The sequence below is a fragment of the Narcine bancroftii genome, chromosome 8, assembly GCF_036971445.1.
Source record: "Narcine bancroftii isolate sNarBan1 chromosome 8, sNarBan1.hap1, whole genome shotgun sequence".
Taxonomy (NCBI): Eukaryota; Metazoa; Chordata; class Chondrichthyes; order Torpediniformes; family Narcinidae; genus Narcine; species Narcine bancroftii.
This window is the reverse complement of record NC_091476.1, coordinates 12869410-12886953: the sequence shown is the minus strand read 5'-3', so window position 1 is coordinate 12886953 and position 17544 is coordinate 12869410. Positions and strand designations below refer to the sequence as shown.

Genomic DNA, 17544 nt, shown 5'->3' with positions numbered 1-17544 from the left:
GTAGTGATGGAGAAACTAATGGGACTAAAGCCAGACAAATCACCTGGTCCTGATGATATGCATCCAAGGGTTCTGAAGGAAATGGCAGAAGTTATAGTTGATGCATTGGTGGTCATATACCAAAATTCCTTGGTTTCTGGGCAGGTTCCGGCAGACTGGAAGACAGCAAATGTCACGCCATTTTTTAAGAAGGGATGTAGGCAGAAGATTGGAAATTATCGGCCAATTAGCTTGACGTCTGTAGTTGGAAAAATGCTTGAAGCCGTCATTAAAGATGAAATAGTGAAACTTTTGGAACGCAAGGGTTCAATCAGGCAGACGAAGCATGGTTTTAGAAAGGGAAGATCTTGTTTGAAAAACTTGTTAGGATTCTTTGAGGATATAATGGGTGCGGTGGATAGAGGGGAACAGGTTGATGTTGTATATTTGGATTTCCAGAAAGCATTTGATAAGGTGCCGCACAAGAGACTTATCAGTAAGTTACAGGAAAGTGGAGTCCGGGGAAGGAGATTGGCATGGATCTAAAATTGGTTGTCTGACAGGATGCAGAGAGTCTGATAAGTGGGAGTTTTTCAGGTTGGCAGAGAATGGTAAGTGGGGTGCCGCAGGGGTCAGTGTTAGGCCCACAACTGTTCATCATTTACATTGATGACTTGGAGGAGGGGACAAAATGTGGTGTAGCCAAGTTTGTGGATGACACCAAATTGAGTGGAAGAGCAAATTGTAATGAGGATGTGGAGAGTCTGCAGAGGGATAGAGTTAAGCTGGATGAGTGGGCAAAGGTCTGGCAGATGGAGTACAATGTTAGTCAGTGTGAGGTTATCCACTTTGGCAAGAAAAATAAAAGAGCTGAATATTATTTAAAGGATAAAAAACTACAGCATGCTGTTGTGCAGAGGGACTTGGGAGTACTTGTGCATGAATCGCAAAAAGTTAGGTTGCAGGTGCAGCAGGTTATTAAGAAGGCAAATGGAATGTTGGCCTTCATCGCTAGAGGAATTGAATTCAGGAGTAGGGAGGTAATGTTGCAATTATATAAGGTACTGGTGAGACCGCACCTGCAGTACTGTGTCCAGTTCTGGTCTCCATATTTGAGGAAGGATATACTGGCTTTGGAGTCGGTCCAGGGGAGGTTTACTAGGTTGATCCCTGGGATGAAGGGGTTGACTTATGATGAAAGATTAAATCGTCTAAGATTGTATTCGCTCGAGTTCAGAAGAATGAGAGGAGATCTTATAGAAACATATAGGATTATGAAGGGTATGGATAGGATAGATGTAGGAAGGTTTTTTTGAGCTGGCCTGGGAAACTAAAATGAGAGGACACAGTCTCAAGATTCGGGGGAGTAGATTTAGGACAGAGATGAGGAAAAATAGTTTTTCCCAGAGAGTAGTGAATGTTTGGAATTCTCTAACCAGGAAAGTGGTTGAGGCTGCTTCATTAAACAAATTTAAAATTCGGTTAGATAAATTTTTACATGATAGAGGAATTAGGGGATATGGGAGAAGGCAGGAGTTAGGTCATAAATTAGATCAGCCAAGATCGTATTGAATGGCGGAGCAGGCTCGATGGGCCATTTTTGGCCTACTCCTGTTCCTACTTCCTATGTTCCTAAACATACATATTATAACCATCTTACACATTACTAGAAAAAATTAAGAATAAAATAAATTAATTATAACAATATTAGTGCACGAAAAATAAGGCAGATTATTCAAGAATCTGATGGCAGTGGGGAAAAAGCTGTCCTTGTGCCACTGAGTGACATCTTTAGGTTCCTGTACATTTTTGGTGATGGTAGCAGAGTGAAGAGGACATGGCATGGGTGGTGGGGGTCTTTAAGGATAGAGGCTGCTTTTTTAAGACACAGCCTCATGTAGATGGAGTGAAGTCTGGTGCCTGTGATGTCGTAGGCCAATTTAACTCTGGAGTTCATTCTTGTCCTGAGAGTTGGTGCCTCCATGCCAGGCAGTGATGTGATTATGTCAATTGCCAAATGCAGATTATAATACCTTTTAAATAAAGCCTAATGCAGATTATAATACCTTTTAAATAAAGCCTAATGCAGATTATAATACCTTTTAAATAAAGCCTAATGCAGATTATAATACCTTTTAAATAAAGCCTAATGCAGATTATAATACCTTTTAAATAAAGCCTAATGCAGATTATAATACCTTTTTATATAAAATATAGTATTCTGCAAAAGAAACTGACAGAAGGAAAAGTGCCAGATTCCTCATCTTGCTTGGGTGTTGGCATCATGGTTAATGTAATGCTATTACAATGGCAGAAGTCTGGCTTCAAATCCAGCACTGTTGGTAAGGAATCTGTACATTCTCCCTGCATCTGCATGGGTTTCCTCTGGTGTATTGGGAAGGGTTGTGGTTGTCATGTGACAGCACTCCCTTCCCCCCCCCCCACCGAGTACTTACCAGCTGCCAATCAAGATTTAGTTCCGCCTCACCCATTAGTGCATACCTTCCTGTTGATCCATGTAAATTACCTGGACTAGACTCTCTAGCCTGCCTGAACTTGACCTTGGGCAATTGGCTGTTGTAATTGGCACTGAGCCATTGGCACCCTATAAATGATCTGGGATGGACCCTCCAGCACTATAAAGGTGCCATGTGCCAGCTTGGGACCACCCTGCTTCATGCCAGGCTTAGATATGTGGAAGGGTGCTGTAAACTGTTGGTAAGATGTGCATTGTTAAAAGGGTTGGGAGCATTTAATTAGTGTCCTTTGTAGCCTAGATCCGTGCCTGCACTGAGTCAAGAGGTGGGGGGGTGGGACAACGTAGTGATTTTTTCCATGATTATTGCATGTACCAGTTCATTGATGGTGTGTGTATTTTCTTCCCATGCTATTTTCCCTACGTTCATTATTAATTATCCACTATTTCTTTCCCACGGCTGCTGTAAACTGGTGTGTCTGTGTGTTGCATCAGTTCTCATTTCCCACACTTGGCTTCTGTCAATAAATATTTCCCCATCAAAATTATGTTCAGAGTCCTTGCCTTTGAGAGCTACCAAACCACTTTTCTCACTTACAATATCTGGGTGCTCCTGTTTCCTACCACCCTTTGAAAACATCAGGGGCTTGTAGCTTAATTGATGTATTTGGTCGGTACAGGCTCGTGGGCCAAAAGGGCCTATTACCAGGCTGTATTTCTAAATTAAAGTTTAAAAATCCCAAGCAGCAAGAAAAAGAAAAGCAGGAGAGAAACCCTTCTTCAGGAGATACCATATGTCTGTGGATTTGCCTCCAGCAGCCACACAAACTCTGATCCACTCTGTCTGCAAACCTAAGTTGCCAGTTCAGAACCTCTATGATCACCAAGTCCTCAGGGCCCGAGACCCTTGGGAGACCCTCTCATCATGTGCACCCTCATGAGACCCAGGCTCCACAAGCCAATCTCCCGCAGCCTTCTTGGAGTCCTTTGGTCATCAGTCACCCACAGCCTACATGTTTTTTTTTTAAATCAGAGAACAAAATTAAGCAAGTGTTGTAAGTAAAGGTGGTATTGTGCCACCTGGACTACTTTAAACTCTTTTGAACTCTTTATTGGAAAAACTTACTTTGGAAATTTATCAGAAATGGCTTTACCAGGATAAGAAGAGACAATACCTAAGGCAGAGGTTGATTCCTCAGGGGATGAGATAGGTGATTATCAATGAGAATTAGACAGAGACTTTGAACAAATGTGTTGTATCTGCTCATACAAACCCTCTATGAGACTACTACCAGTGTTTATTTAACAGTAATATTTATTTATTTTAATAAATAAATCATTTGTCATTACAGTAGAAGTCCAAAAATCTAGATGCCAGAAATACGGACCACCCAAGAAGCTTGAATTTTTTAAATTTAGCGGGCTTTTGTGTGCGTGCATGCGTAATGCCCCAGTTACACAGCAACAAGAAGCAACCACAGAGTGTTGAATTTGTTTTTCTTTAAAACTGGCCATTTTGATCAATTAATGATAAATGAAGCATGCTGTATTTGCTAATGAATAAATTATCAAGATTTATCTGTTCATCTCTTCTTTAGTCCTCCTTAAATTCAAATTTTAAAAGTACTGCCTGAGCAGTGGGGTGGGGCGGAACTAAATCTTGATTGGGAGCTGGTGAGTACTCGGTTGGAGGGTGGGGGGGGGGGAGTGCTGTCACATGACAACCACAACCCTTCCCAATACACCAGAGGAAACCCATGCAGATGCAGGAAGAATGTACAGATTCCTTACCAACAGTGCTGGATTTGAAGCCAGACTTCTGCCATTGTAATAGCATTACACTAACCACGATGCCAACACCCAAGCAAGATGAGGAATCTGGCACTTTTCCTTCTGTCAGTTTCTTTTGCAGAATACTATATTTTATTTAAAAAGGTATTATAATCTGCATTAGGCTTTATTTAAAAGGTATTATAATCTGCATTAGGCTTTATTTAAAAGGTATTATAATCTGCATTAGGCTTTATTTAAAAGGTATTATAATCTGCATTAGGCTTTATTTAAAAGGTATTATAATCTGCATTAGGCTTTATTTAAAAGGTATTATAATCTGCATTAGGCTTTATTTAAAAGGTATTATAATCTGCATTAGGCTTTATTTAAAAGGTATTATAATCTGCATTAGGCTTTATTTAATCCCTGAGCGGTCCAGATTTTCGGACTTCTACTGTATGTGGATTATGTCTATATGTGTGTTTGCAGTGTTTTTCACCACAAGACTGGAAAACATTGCTTCATTGGGTTGTACTTGTATAATTGGATGATAAATAAACTTGAACTTGTATCTGCCTTCCTGGTAATGGACACAAGAATAATGAATAAAAGTAGAAAATTCAGGGACAAAAGGAGAAATAGTTACAGCAAACATTACTGACAAAAAGCTCTAGAGCAAACTAAGAAGACTATAGGCTCATGACCCCGTTCTGCCAAATACACTCATGTGACCATTTAACCTACTAACCCTGCACGACTTTGGAATGTGGGAGGAAATTGGAACACTCGGAGAAAACACACGAGAAGACGGGGAGAATGGACAAATTCGTAATATAGACGATGGCAAATTTGAACCTGCTGCTATAGTGTTGTGGACATTCAAGATAATCTCAACATAAAACCAGCAAAATTATTGGTTTCATGCAAGCTTCCTCAGGAATAAATAGTGTGAGGTCAATTTCCTGTTATTGGCAGCATGCAAAATTTGAACTGAACATTTCAAAGGAAATGAGTTTAAGAAAATAACATTAAATCAATCACAAAAACCATTGGTAAAACGATGTGTGAAGTCCAGCATCATAAATACAAATGTATACTGCACATATTTAATTTATTGACATTTTTCAAATATACTCTGAATTTTCATTGGAAAATAACAGTTTGCACAAGTTTGTTCTGGCATTACATGTTTAATTCAAAGCAATTAAATTTACAAATTCAACTGAATATAAAGCAGACAGTTGCCTTATTTATGGTTTGTACACCAGTTAAAATGAATAAACTTCAGTGATTTAATAGCAGATCAGTTGCATAATGCTTATTTATTCTGGAATATTTACACCATTGACCAGTCATTCTATTTAATTTCCATCACTCAGATGTTGGAACTACTTTTGACGTCAGTTTTTTTTTTACCCCCCATTCACTTTGCCGATTTCCTGAGCTCTTCACTAAGGCAAACTGCAAATCCATTAAGTCATACGAAAAACTTTTATCTTTGACTCTCAAAAAATTGGGTTTTTTCCCCCCAAATCTCTCTTGCTTGTCCCATAGCTGTAAGTGAATCAGGAAAAATTGGGTTTTTTCCCCCCAAATCTCTCTTGCTTGTCCCATAGCTGTAAGTGAATCAAGACCCGTACCACCAGGTTCAGGAACAGCTGCTACCCTCCACTATCAGACTCCTCAACAATAAACTCAATCAGGGACTCATTTAAGGAGCCTTACTTTTGTACTTTATTTTCTCTCTGTATTGCAGTCAGCTTTCATTTCTTTATCTGTTTACATGTGTACATTGAGTACAGGTTTTCTTTTTGCACTTCCAATAAGAGATATATCTGCCTCACCCGCAGGAAAAAAAATTTCAGGATTGTTGGTGATGTTATGTATGCACCCTAAGCTGGCAGAGTCCGCAAGCATCGAATCCATGGGGCTGAAGACCCAACTGTGCTGGGTGGGTCACGTCTCTAGAATGGAGGACCATCACCTTCCCAAGATCGTGTTATATGGCGAGCTCTCCACTGGCCACCGAGACAGAGGTGCACCAAAGAAGAGGTACAAGGACTGCTTAAAGAAATCTCTTGGTGCCTGCCACATTGACCACCGCCAGTGGGCTGATATCGCCTCCAACCGTGCATCTTCGCGCCTCACAGTTCGGCGGGCAGCAACCTCCTTTGAAGAAGACCGCAGAGCCCACCTCGCTGACAAAAGACAAAGGATGAAAAACCCAACACCCAACCCCAACCCACCAATTTTCCCTTGTAACCGCTGCAACCGTGCCTGCCTGTCCCACATTGGACTTGTCAGTCACCAACGAGCCTGCAGCAGATGTGGACATACCCCTCCATAAATCTTTGTCCGCGAAGCCAAGCCAAAGAAGAGAAGACCCTAATAATAAATCTGAATTCTGAATATGACCACTGAGATTCCTTTTAATAAATCCAACAGAGAATTTTGAAAATCAAGACTGCAAATGCTGAAAATTTGAAATAAAAATAGAGAATGTTGGATATATTCAGTTCAGGCACCACCTGTAGAAAAGGGATGGGTAATGTTTCAATCTGTAACCTTCATCAGGACAGTGTGATGCGAAAGCATGCAACAGATGATTTGCACCATATACTGTATTACACAAATACCACCCACTAGGTCCCAGCCAGAGTTCTGAATTCTGCAAGAGCAGGGGTTTAATCAAACATGGAACATTATATAACACCAGAATTGTTACACGCCGTCAGGAATCACTGACCATTTATCAAGCCTAGAGATGGCAAGTGCATTAATAAGGGCTTATGCATTAAATGACTGAGGTTGGTGAAGGTGCAGAAGAGGAAGAAATAGGATACAAGGGTGACCTATCTTTTAATTAGCTCAACTTAAGCTTGAAAGGGGTATTATTGTTGTGAATTGTGTGATTCAACTCAAGATAATTGAATGAATTTAATCAATGCTTCAGATCCAAAATAAAAGGGATTGAATTACATGTTTTTCCCAATATTTAAGTGAGATATTTTGGTTTACCCAAGGTTGGCCTGTCTGATAGAAAAGGTGTAGTGCATGGGTAGGGATGAGAGTCAGGTGCATCCACTGGAAAGCTGGATCCAAGTCTGAAGGATAACACAAGGCATAACATGCGAAGTGTTAGAGGAAGAAGAGGATAAATCCTTGTTATATTGATATGGATGGAACAAAAGAGACCATTTCAAGCATTTTTGACAGCACTCTCACTGAAGTAAATAATAGAGGAGAGGCTTTGGAGGAGGACAGTCTGGTTGATATAAATGTACCCTGGGCATTTGCCAATCTTCTACTAAACTTGCAGTGGCAGTCAGGAGAATAGACAAGAAAATTCCCAAGGGACATCACTCTGCAGGAGTATTGTTAATGCACAGACAGTTTCTTGGAAAGAGAATTATGGTTACAATTTCATCGTATTGCAAGGCTGCAGGAATCATTTTGAGAACCCACTATATACCCATTATTTTAATGCACTGAAGGAACATAACTTTGCACAAAGGCATGAATTTTCTTTGATTGTCGCACATTCCCAATATCATAGCAAAAAGATTTATGAAAGTAGGAATCGACAGGTTGCAATTTTTAAATCAGATATTGTTAATAAATATCAATTTCACCCCATTCTCAAAGCCATGAAAATATTTCCATTATTAAAAATTGGAATTCAACAGTAAAACAAGCATCAGATATACCCTTTAAAACATAAATTATGAAAATATTGCACTTTTTAGATTTTCAATACCAGAGAAAGAATTTTTGAAAGTAAATAAGACAATATAATGTTACAAGTGATCATATCTGAATACACAAAAGACCTAATACATTTGACACGAGTATTTGTGCTGGAATGAGCAACTTGATTAATTTTATGTCTTTTGTAAGAACAAACCTAAGAGTTAGCCATTCAAGCCTTCTTAACCATTGAATAAAATCATGGCTGTTTCACTGCCTTGTACTGCTCTCCCATACCTTCTTATTTCCATGTTCAGAATCACAGCTCTAAAAATCCTTTAATAAAGCATCTGGTGTCCTGATGCATAAAATTCTGAAAAATTATATCCTTGGTGGAAGAAATTTCCTTTCTCTCAATCTTAAATTACTAGGACCTGGAAGTTCTGAACTCACCACCTGGAGGAAACTCTCAACACCCCTCCTGTCAATCTTCTCATTATTAAGATTTTTTCAAAACCCAGAAAATTTTGGAAATACTCAACAGGTCAGTCAGCAATTGTGAAAAAGAGACGGTTCAGGTCATAGACTGGTCAACAGAATTTCATGCATCAGTAGGCCCTTTCAGGCCCTGCCATGTAAAATGGGGTTAACATGGTGATTTGAATGGGTCCAACCAGGTCAACCTGATCAGAACCCAACCAGGTCCCTGACCTACCTCAGAGGTGATCAGGTAACCCAGAAAATTTACCCGGGCGTCCTGCTCTGGCGGTTAGACAGGGAAATGGCCGACCCACTTATTCTGGTAACATCAGTGCTTGTACATCACAGGGAAACACCTGGCAGAATGGCCACTGCCGGTATTGGGGGTAAAGTGGCTGCTGCCATGATCAGGAGGAGAGAGGTCACTGCCACACTCGGGGGAGGAGGAGTGGTGGAGGGCTGCAATGTGCTGCTGCCGTGAACGCCGCTCTGGTTCGCGACAATGTCTCAGTGCAGGAGCAATGGCCATCTTCCTTGCCCATAATCCCCCTCTCCATCGGAACTGCACTGGCGAATGACAGACAAGGCGACCGACGGGGGCTGGTGACCGACGGGGGCTGGTGACCGACGGGGGCTGGTGACCGACGGGGGCTGGTGACCGACGGGGGCTGGTGACCGACGGGGGCTGGTGACCGACGGGGGCTGGTGACCGACGGGGGCTGGTGACCGACGGGGGCTGGTGACCGACGGGGGCTGGTGACCGACGGGGGCTGGTGACCGACGGGGGCTGGTGACCGACGGGGGCTGGTGACCGACGGGGGCTGGTGACCGACGGGGGCTGGTGACCGACGGGGGCTGGTGACCGACGGGGGCTGGTGACCGACGGGGGCTGGTGACCGACGGGGGCTGGTGACCGACGGGGGCTGGTGACCGACGGGGGCTGGTGACCGACGGGGGCTGGTGACCGACGGGGGCTGGTGACCGACGGGGGCTGGTGACCGACGGGGGCTGGTGACCGACGGGGGCTGGTGACCGACGGGGGCTGGTGACCGACGGGGGCTGGTGACCGACGGGGGCTGGTGACCGACGGGGGCTGGTGACCGACGGGGGCTGGTGACCGACGGGGGCTGGTGACCGACGGGGGCTGGTGACCGACGGGGGCTGGTGACCGACGGGGGCTGGTGACCGACGGGGGCTGGTGACCGACGGGGGCTGGTGACCGACGGGGGCTGGTGACCGACGGGGGCTGGTGACCGACGGGGGCTGGTGACCGACGGGGGCTGGTGACCGACGGGGGCTGGTGACCGACGGGGGCTGGTGACCGACGGGGGCTGGTGACCGACGGGGGCTGGTGACCGACGGGGGCTGGTGACCGACGGGGGCTGGTGACCGACGGGGGCTGGTGACCGACGGGGGCTGGTGACCGACGGGGGCTGGTGACCGACGGGGGCTGGTGACCGACGGGGGCTGGTGACCGACGGGGGCTGGTGACCGACGGGGGCTGGTGACCGACGGGGGCTGGTGACCGACGGGGGCTGGTGACCGACGGGGGCTGGTGACCGACGGGGGCTGGTGACCGACGGGGGCTGGTGACCGACGGGGGCTGGTGACCGACGGGGGCTGGTGACCGACGGGGGCTGGTGACCGACGGGGGCTGGTGACCGACGGGGGCTGGTGACCGACGGGGGCTGGTGACCGACGGGGGCTGGTGACCGACGGGGGCTGGTGACCGACGGGGGCTGGTGACCGACGGGGGCTGGTGACCGACGGGGGCTGGTGACCGACGGGGGCTGGTGACCGACGGGGGCTGGTGACCGACGGGGGCTGGTGACCGACGGGGGCTGGTGACCGACGGGGGCTGGTGACCGACGGGGGCTGGTGACCGACGGGGGCTGGTGACCGACGGGGGCTGGTGACCGACGGGGGCTGGTGACCGACGGGGGCTGGTGACCGACGGGGGCTGGTGACCGACGGGGGCTGGTGACCGACGGGGGCTGGTGACCGACGGGGGCTGGTGACCGACGGGGGCTGGTGACCGACGGGGGCTGGTGACCGACGGGGGCTGGTGACCGACGGGGGCTGGTGACCGACGGGGGCTGGTGACCGACGGGGGCTGGTGACCGACGGGGGCTGGTGACCGACGGGGGCTGGTGACCGACGGGGGCTGGTGACCGACGGGGGCTGGTGACCGACGGGGGCTGGTGACCGACGGGGGCTGGTGACCGACGGGGGCTGGTGACCGACGGGGGCTGGTGACCGACGGGGGCTGGTGACCGACGGGGGCTGGTGACCGACGGGGGCTGGTGACCGACGGGGGCTGGTGACCGACGGGGGCTGGTGACCGACGGGGGCTGGTGACCGACGGGGGCTGGTGACCGACGGGGGCTGGTGACCGACGGGGGCTGGTGACCGACGGGGGCTGGTGACCGACGGGGGCTGGTGACCGACGGGGGCTGGTGACCGACGGGGGCTGGTGACCGACGGGGGCTGGTGACCGACGGGGGCTGGTGACCGACGGGGGCTGGTGACCGACGGGGGCTGGTGACCGACGGGGGCTGGTGACCGACGGGGGCTGGTGACCGACGGGGGCTGGTGACCGACGGGGGCTGGTGACCGACGGGGGCTGGTGACCGACGGGGGCTGGTGACCGACGGGGGCTGGTGACCGACGGGGGCTGGTGACCGACGGGGGCTGGTGACCGACGGGGGCTGGTGACCGACGGGGGCTGGTGACCGACGGGGGCTGGTGACCGACGGGGGCTGGTGACCGACGGGGGCTGGTGACCGACGGGGGCTGGTGACCGACGGGGGCTGGTGACCGACGGGGGCTGGTGACCGACGGGGGCTGGTGACCGACGGGGGCTGGTGACCGACGGGGGCTGGTGACCGACGGGGGCTGGTGACCGACGGGGGCTGGTGACCGACGGGGGCTGGTGACCGACGGGGGCTGGTGACCGACGGGGGCTGGTGACCGACGGGGGCTGGTGACCGACGGGGGCTGGTGACCGACGGGGGCTGGTGACCGACGGGGGCTGGTGACCGACGGGGGCTGGTGACCGACGGGGGCTGGTGACCGACGGGGGCTGGTGACCGACGGGGGCTGGTGACCGACGGGGGCTGGTGACCGACGGGGGCTGGTGACCGACGGGGGCTGGTGACCGACGGGGGCTGGTGACCGACGGGGGCTGGTGACCGACGGGGGCTGGTGACCGACGGGGGCTGGTGACCGACGGGGGCTGGTGACCGACGGGGGCTGGTGACCGACGGGGGCTGGTGACCGACGGGGGCTGGTGACCGACGGGGGCTGGTGACCGACGGGGGCTGGTGACCGACGGGGGCTGGTGACCGACGGGGGCTGGTGACCGACGGGGGCTGGTGACCGACGGGGGCTGGTGACCGACGGGGGCTGGTGACCGACGGGGGCTGGTGACCGACGGGGGCTGGTGACCGACGGGGGCTGGTGACCGACGGGGGCTGGTGACCGACGGGGGCTGGTGACCGACGGGGGCTGGTGACCGACGGGGGCTGGTGACCGACGGGGGCTGGTGACCGACGGGGGCTGGTGACCGACGGGGGCTGGTGACCGACGGGGGCTGGTGACCGACGGGGGCTGGTGACCGACGGGGGCTGGTGACCGACGGGGGCTGGTGACCGACGGGGGCTGGTGACCGACGGGGGCTGGTGACCGACGGGGGCTGGTGACCGACGGGGGCTGGTGACCGACGGGGGCTGGTGACCGACGGGGGCTGGTGACCGACGGGGGCTGGTGACCGACGGGGGCTGGTGACCGACGGGGGCTGGTGACCGACGGGGGCTGGTGACCGACGGGGGCTGGTGACCGACGGGGGCTGGTGACCGACGGGGGCTGGTGACCGACGGGGGCTGGTGACCGACGGGGGCTGGTGACCGACGGGGGCTGGTGACCGACGGGGGCTGGTGACCGACGGGGGCTGGTGACCGACGGGGGCTGGTGACCGACGGGGGCTGGTGACCGACGGGGGCTGGTGACCGACGGGGGCTGGTGACCGACGGGGGCTGGTGACCGACGGGGGCTGGTGACCGACGGGGGCTGGTGACCGACGGGGGCTGGTGACCGACGGGGGCTGGTGACCGACGGGGGCTGGTGACCGACGGGGGCTGGTGACCGACGGGGGCTGGTGACCGACGGGGGCTGGTGACCGACGGGGGCTGGTGACCGACGGGGGCTGGTGACCGACGGGGGCTGGTGACCGACGGGGGCTGGTGACCGACGGGGGCTGGTGACCGACGGGGGCTGGTGACCGACGGGGGCTGGTGACCGACGGGGGCTGGTGACCGACGGGGGCTGGTGACCGACGGGGGCTGGTGACCGACGGGGGCTGGTGACCGACGGGGGCTGGTGACCGACGGGGGCTGGTGACCGACGGGGGCTGGTGACCGACGGGGGCTGGTGACCGACGGGGGCTGGTGACCGACGGGGGCTGGTGACCGACGGGGGCTGGTGACCGACGGGGGCTGGTGACCGACGGGGGCTGGTGACCGACGGGGGCTGGTGACCGACGGGGGCTGGTGACCGACGGGGGCTGGTGACCGACGGGGGCTGGTGACCGACGGGGGCTGGTGACCGACGGGGGCTGGTGACCGACGGGGGCTGGTGACCGACGGGGGCTGGTGACCGACGGGGGCTGGTGACCGACGGGGGCTGGTGACCGACGGGGGCTGGTGACCGACGGGGGCTGGTGACCGACGGGGGCTGGTGACCGACGGGGGCTGGTGACCGACGGGGGCTGGTGACCGACGGGGGCTGGTGACCGACGGGGGCTGGTGACCGACGGGGGCTGGTGACCGACGGGGGCTGGTGACCGACGGGGGCTGGTGACCGACGGGGGCTGGTGACCGACGGGGGCTGGTGACCGACGGGGGCTGGTGACCGACGGGGGCTGGTGACCGACGGGGGCTGGTGACCGACGGGGGCTGGTGACCGACGGGGGCTGGTGACCGACGGGGGCTGGTGACCGACGGGGGCTGGTGACCGACGGGGGCTGGTGACCGACGGGGGCTGGTGACCGACGGGGGCTGGTGACCGACGGGGGCTGGTGACCGACGGGGGCTGGTGACCGACGGGGGCTGGTGACCGACGGGGGCTGGTGACCGACGGGGGCTGGTGACCGACGGGGGCTGGTGACCGACGGGGGCTGGTGACCGACGGGGGCTGGTGACCGACGGGGGCTGGTGACCGACGGGGGCTGGTGACCGACGGGGGCTGGTGACCGACGGGGGCTGGTGACCGACGGGGGCTGGTGACCGACGGGGGCTGGTGACCGACGGGGGCTGGTGACCGACGGGGGCTGGTGACCGACGGGGGCTGGTGACCGACGGGGGCTGGTGACCGACGGGGGCTGGTGACCGACGGGGGCTGGTGACCGACGGGGGCTGGTGACCGACGGGGGCTGGTGACCGACGGGGGCTGGTGACCGACGGGGGCTGGTGACCGACGGGGGCTGGTGACCGACGGGGGCTGGTGACCGACGGGGGCTGGTGACCGACGGGGGCTGGTGACCGACGGGGGCTGGTGACCGACGGGGGCTGGTGACCGACGGGGGCTGGTGACCGACGGGGGCTGGTGACCGACGGGGGCTGGTGACCGACGGGGGCTGGTGACCGACGGGGGCTGGTGACCGACGGGGGCTGGTGACCGACGGGGGCTGGTGACCGACGGGGGCTGGTGACCGACGGGGGCTGGTGACCGACGGGGGCTGGTGACCGACGGGGGCTGGTGACCGACGGGGGCTGGTGACCGACGGGGGCTGGTGACCGACGGGGGCTGGTGACCGACGGGGGCTGGTGACCGACGGGGGCTGGTGACCGACGGGGGCTGGTGACCGACGGGGGCTGGTGACCGACGGGGGCTGGTGACCGACGGGGGCTGGTGACCGACGGGGGCTGGTGACCGACGGGGGCTGGTGACCGACGGGGGCTGGTGACCGACGGGGGCTGGTGACCGACGGGGGCTGGTGACCGACGGGGGCTGGTGACCGACGGGGGCTGGTGACCGACGGGGGCTGGTGACCGACGGGGGCTGGTGACCGACGGGGGCTGGTGACCGACGGGGGCTGGTGACCGACGGGGGCTGGTGACCGACGGGGGCTGGTGACCGACGGGGGCTGGTGACCGACGGGGGCTGGATTCCCCCATAAATCATCAGGTTGGTGATTTAATGGGCGGGCTCCCCGGCGGGCTCCCCGGCGGGCTCCCCGGGCGCCCCCGACGGGCTCCCCGGGCCCCCGGCGGGCTCCCCGGGCCCCCGGCAGGGTCCCCGGGCCCCCGGCGGGCTACAATTTGGAAGCACCTTGTGGGATCAGTTCTTGCTCTTCTTGACTCCTTCTAAATCTCCCCAATCTTTTTTCATAGGCTAATCCCACTAAATCAAGAATAAATCTAATGAATTGATGCTGCTCCAAAGCAGATACAGTCTGCCTCAAGTAGAGAAACCAGAACAGTGCAGTTTTCAACCCATGTGTATGTTAACTGAGAATGTTTTTGCACTTTTTCAATTGGGTGTGCATATAAAAACTATGACAGACCTACATATAACATTCAAAATTTACTTAATAATATCTAAACATAAAAAGAAGTAGTGACTGTCTTTTAAAATTGGATCTACCTGGGAGTCTTTGAGATGCACTTCCAGTTACTCCATTCAATGCCTTCCACAATAGCAGGCCACTATTCTTTCATCCAAATTTTGGCTATCAAGAACAGGTGTCTGAGCACTCAGTCTTGTGATGGAGAAACGAGCTTCCACTATTGCTAGCTCTTCAATCAAACTAATTAAACTGATCAAAATCTGCAAGAAGCTGATGACTTGCATTAATTTCAGCTGTTTGTTTTGGTTAACTTTTTCACCCGAAGAAACAATGCACTTCTACAGTTGAATGCCCTTCTGGAAATGACAAAGATCATTCAGAGAGAGAGATAAAAATGTAAAAGCACCAAAGATTAACTAAATTGAGACACAAGAATGCAGAAGCTGGAAGCTGGAAGAGAAAACAAGCTGCTAGAAGAATTCAGAACAATGAACTAAATTCAGCAACAATGGTTTTGATATTTTATCTTCAATATTTTCACTTCTGCTATTTAAATTCTTCTGCCTTTAATGGCTGAAAGTTAACATGTTAGCATTTTTGGAATGTGCTTTAATATGCACCAATTAAAATAAAATGCAAGTTTTTATATTTTTGAAATATTTCGCTTTAAAATTAAGCCACATAAAGAAAAGACTGGAGCAAAATTCTGATGAAGATTCGCAACAAAGTATGTAATTCATTCTGACCAATTGAGTTAATTGTTCAACGGCATGAATTATAGAAAAGAGCCTTCTGTTTCAGACTGGAAATTGGTAGAACAAATAAAGATAATGGAGGAAAAATATATGAGCTGTGATTTGGAAGAAGAAACAAATGATCAATCATTTCAGCTCTTCAGTCACAGAACACAAACACATTGTACAATCCTCATCAACAAACGTTGACTGGATACATTACCAGACTCAGGAACAGTAAAATACAATGATAAAGATACAGCTTTAAATCTTAATTAACAGAACAAACTGTGTTCAGCTTCAATGGTGTGGGTATGGGTTCCATGGCAGAGGATACAGAAGATAACTTCAATGGCGTGTCCGACAGGAGAAGCCCAATGTGTATGCACATTTCAGATTTCAGACTTAGATTTCAAATTTATTGTTAGAAAACCCTAACCCTAACCCATCCTTTTCCCTGCGGGCAAGACCAAATTACCAGATATTGGTAGTACAAAAAAAACTGTACACAGAATATACAGGGAGTCCCCAGGTTACGATCGAGATCTATTCCTACGCCTGTTTTTAAGTCAAATTTGTAGATAAGTTGGAAAAGGAACCTATGGTGTTCTTATTTAGCATCAGTTAGTCAAATGTTTACCTTAGTACTGTAAAAAAAAACAATTCTTGAAACAGTTCAGATATTAAAAAAAATAAAAAGTGATTAAAAGTGAATACTGTTACAAGATCAAACCAGCAACCACAAAGAAGGCCTATCACACAGGGGTAAATATGAACAATTACTTTATTAACAAAAATTCTCCTTCAAACTTTAATTCACAATCCCCCCTTTTATAACAAAGCCCACTAGTTACTTTGCAAATTTCTATAACAGAGTAAAACTAATAAATTCCCCAGCCTAAATATAACAAATGTAATTAAAGTCTAAATTATATTTCCAACCAGCCCACAGAAAAAACTTAGACACAAAACACACAAGATTCACAAAACTTCGATCTCAACCAAAGCAAAGATCATAAACAAAATTCAGTTTGTTTGGTAAATTGAAGCCAAAAGATCTTAGAGAGAGAGAGAGAGAGAGCACAAAATTTGAAGTTGTCTTCCTGTGTTGCTTGCAGAGAGACGAACAATGGCTTGATCTGGATCCTTCTGGCTCTCTAAGGCAAACTGTCATCTTTCAACACAAAACCACACAACACATAGGCCAATACACAACACAGAACTCTGTAACAATACTTACTCAGGTTTCATCGATGTCTGGCATACCAGAAGGAGCATTCGTGAGGTAACTTTATGCACGAATTGGGGGCACAATTTGTTCGTAAATATGAGTTGTCCATAAGTTGGACATTTGTAACCTGTACATGTAAGTAAAACAAAGACATGTAAATAGATAATGAATGTAAACAAACTGACTGTAATACAGAGAGAATTTTTTAAAAATCAAGGTATCAGGGCCACAGGTATGAGATTGAAATAAAGGCTATGCTTGTTCAGTATGAGTTCCTGTCCCATAAGTAAGAGTCTTTAAATGAGTCCCTGATTGAGATTGTTGTTGAGGAGTCAGATGGTGGAGGGGGAGCAGCTGTTCCTTAACCTGATGGTGCAAGTCTCGTACACGTTATTTGTCTTGATGGCCGTAATGAGAACAGAGTGTGTGCTGGGTGGTGTGGATTTTTGATGATTGCTGCTGCTCTCTGATGGAAGTGTTCCCTGTAGATGTTCTCAATAGAGGGGAATGTTTTGCCTGTGATGTCCTGGGCTGTGTCCACTCCTTTTGGAGTGCTTTATGCTAGGCGTATCGCAGCTGGTCAGCACACTAGTGTCATTCCAAACCTCCACAAATTCCT

General features: G+C 51.6%; 1 protein-coding gene across 1 annotated transcript in view; it reads right to left on the bottom strand.

Annotated features, from left to right (window-relative positions):
• The window catches only part of LOC138740377 (SH2 domain-containing protein 1A-like), an 89719-nt gene extending 72681 nt beyond the window's left edge, over positions 1-17038 (bottom strand). The window contains exon 1 of the mRNA XM_069892931.1: positions 16935-17038. Coding sequence (XP_069749032.1) covers positions 16935-16972 — 38 coding nt within the window. The 5' untranslated portion in view covers positions 16973-17038. The remainder of the gene's footprint in view (positions 1-16934) is intronic.
• Positions 17039-17544: the final 506 nt, after the last annotated feature.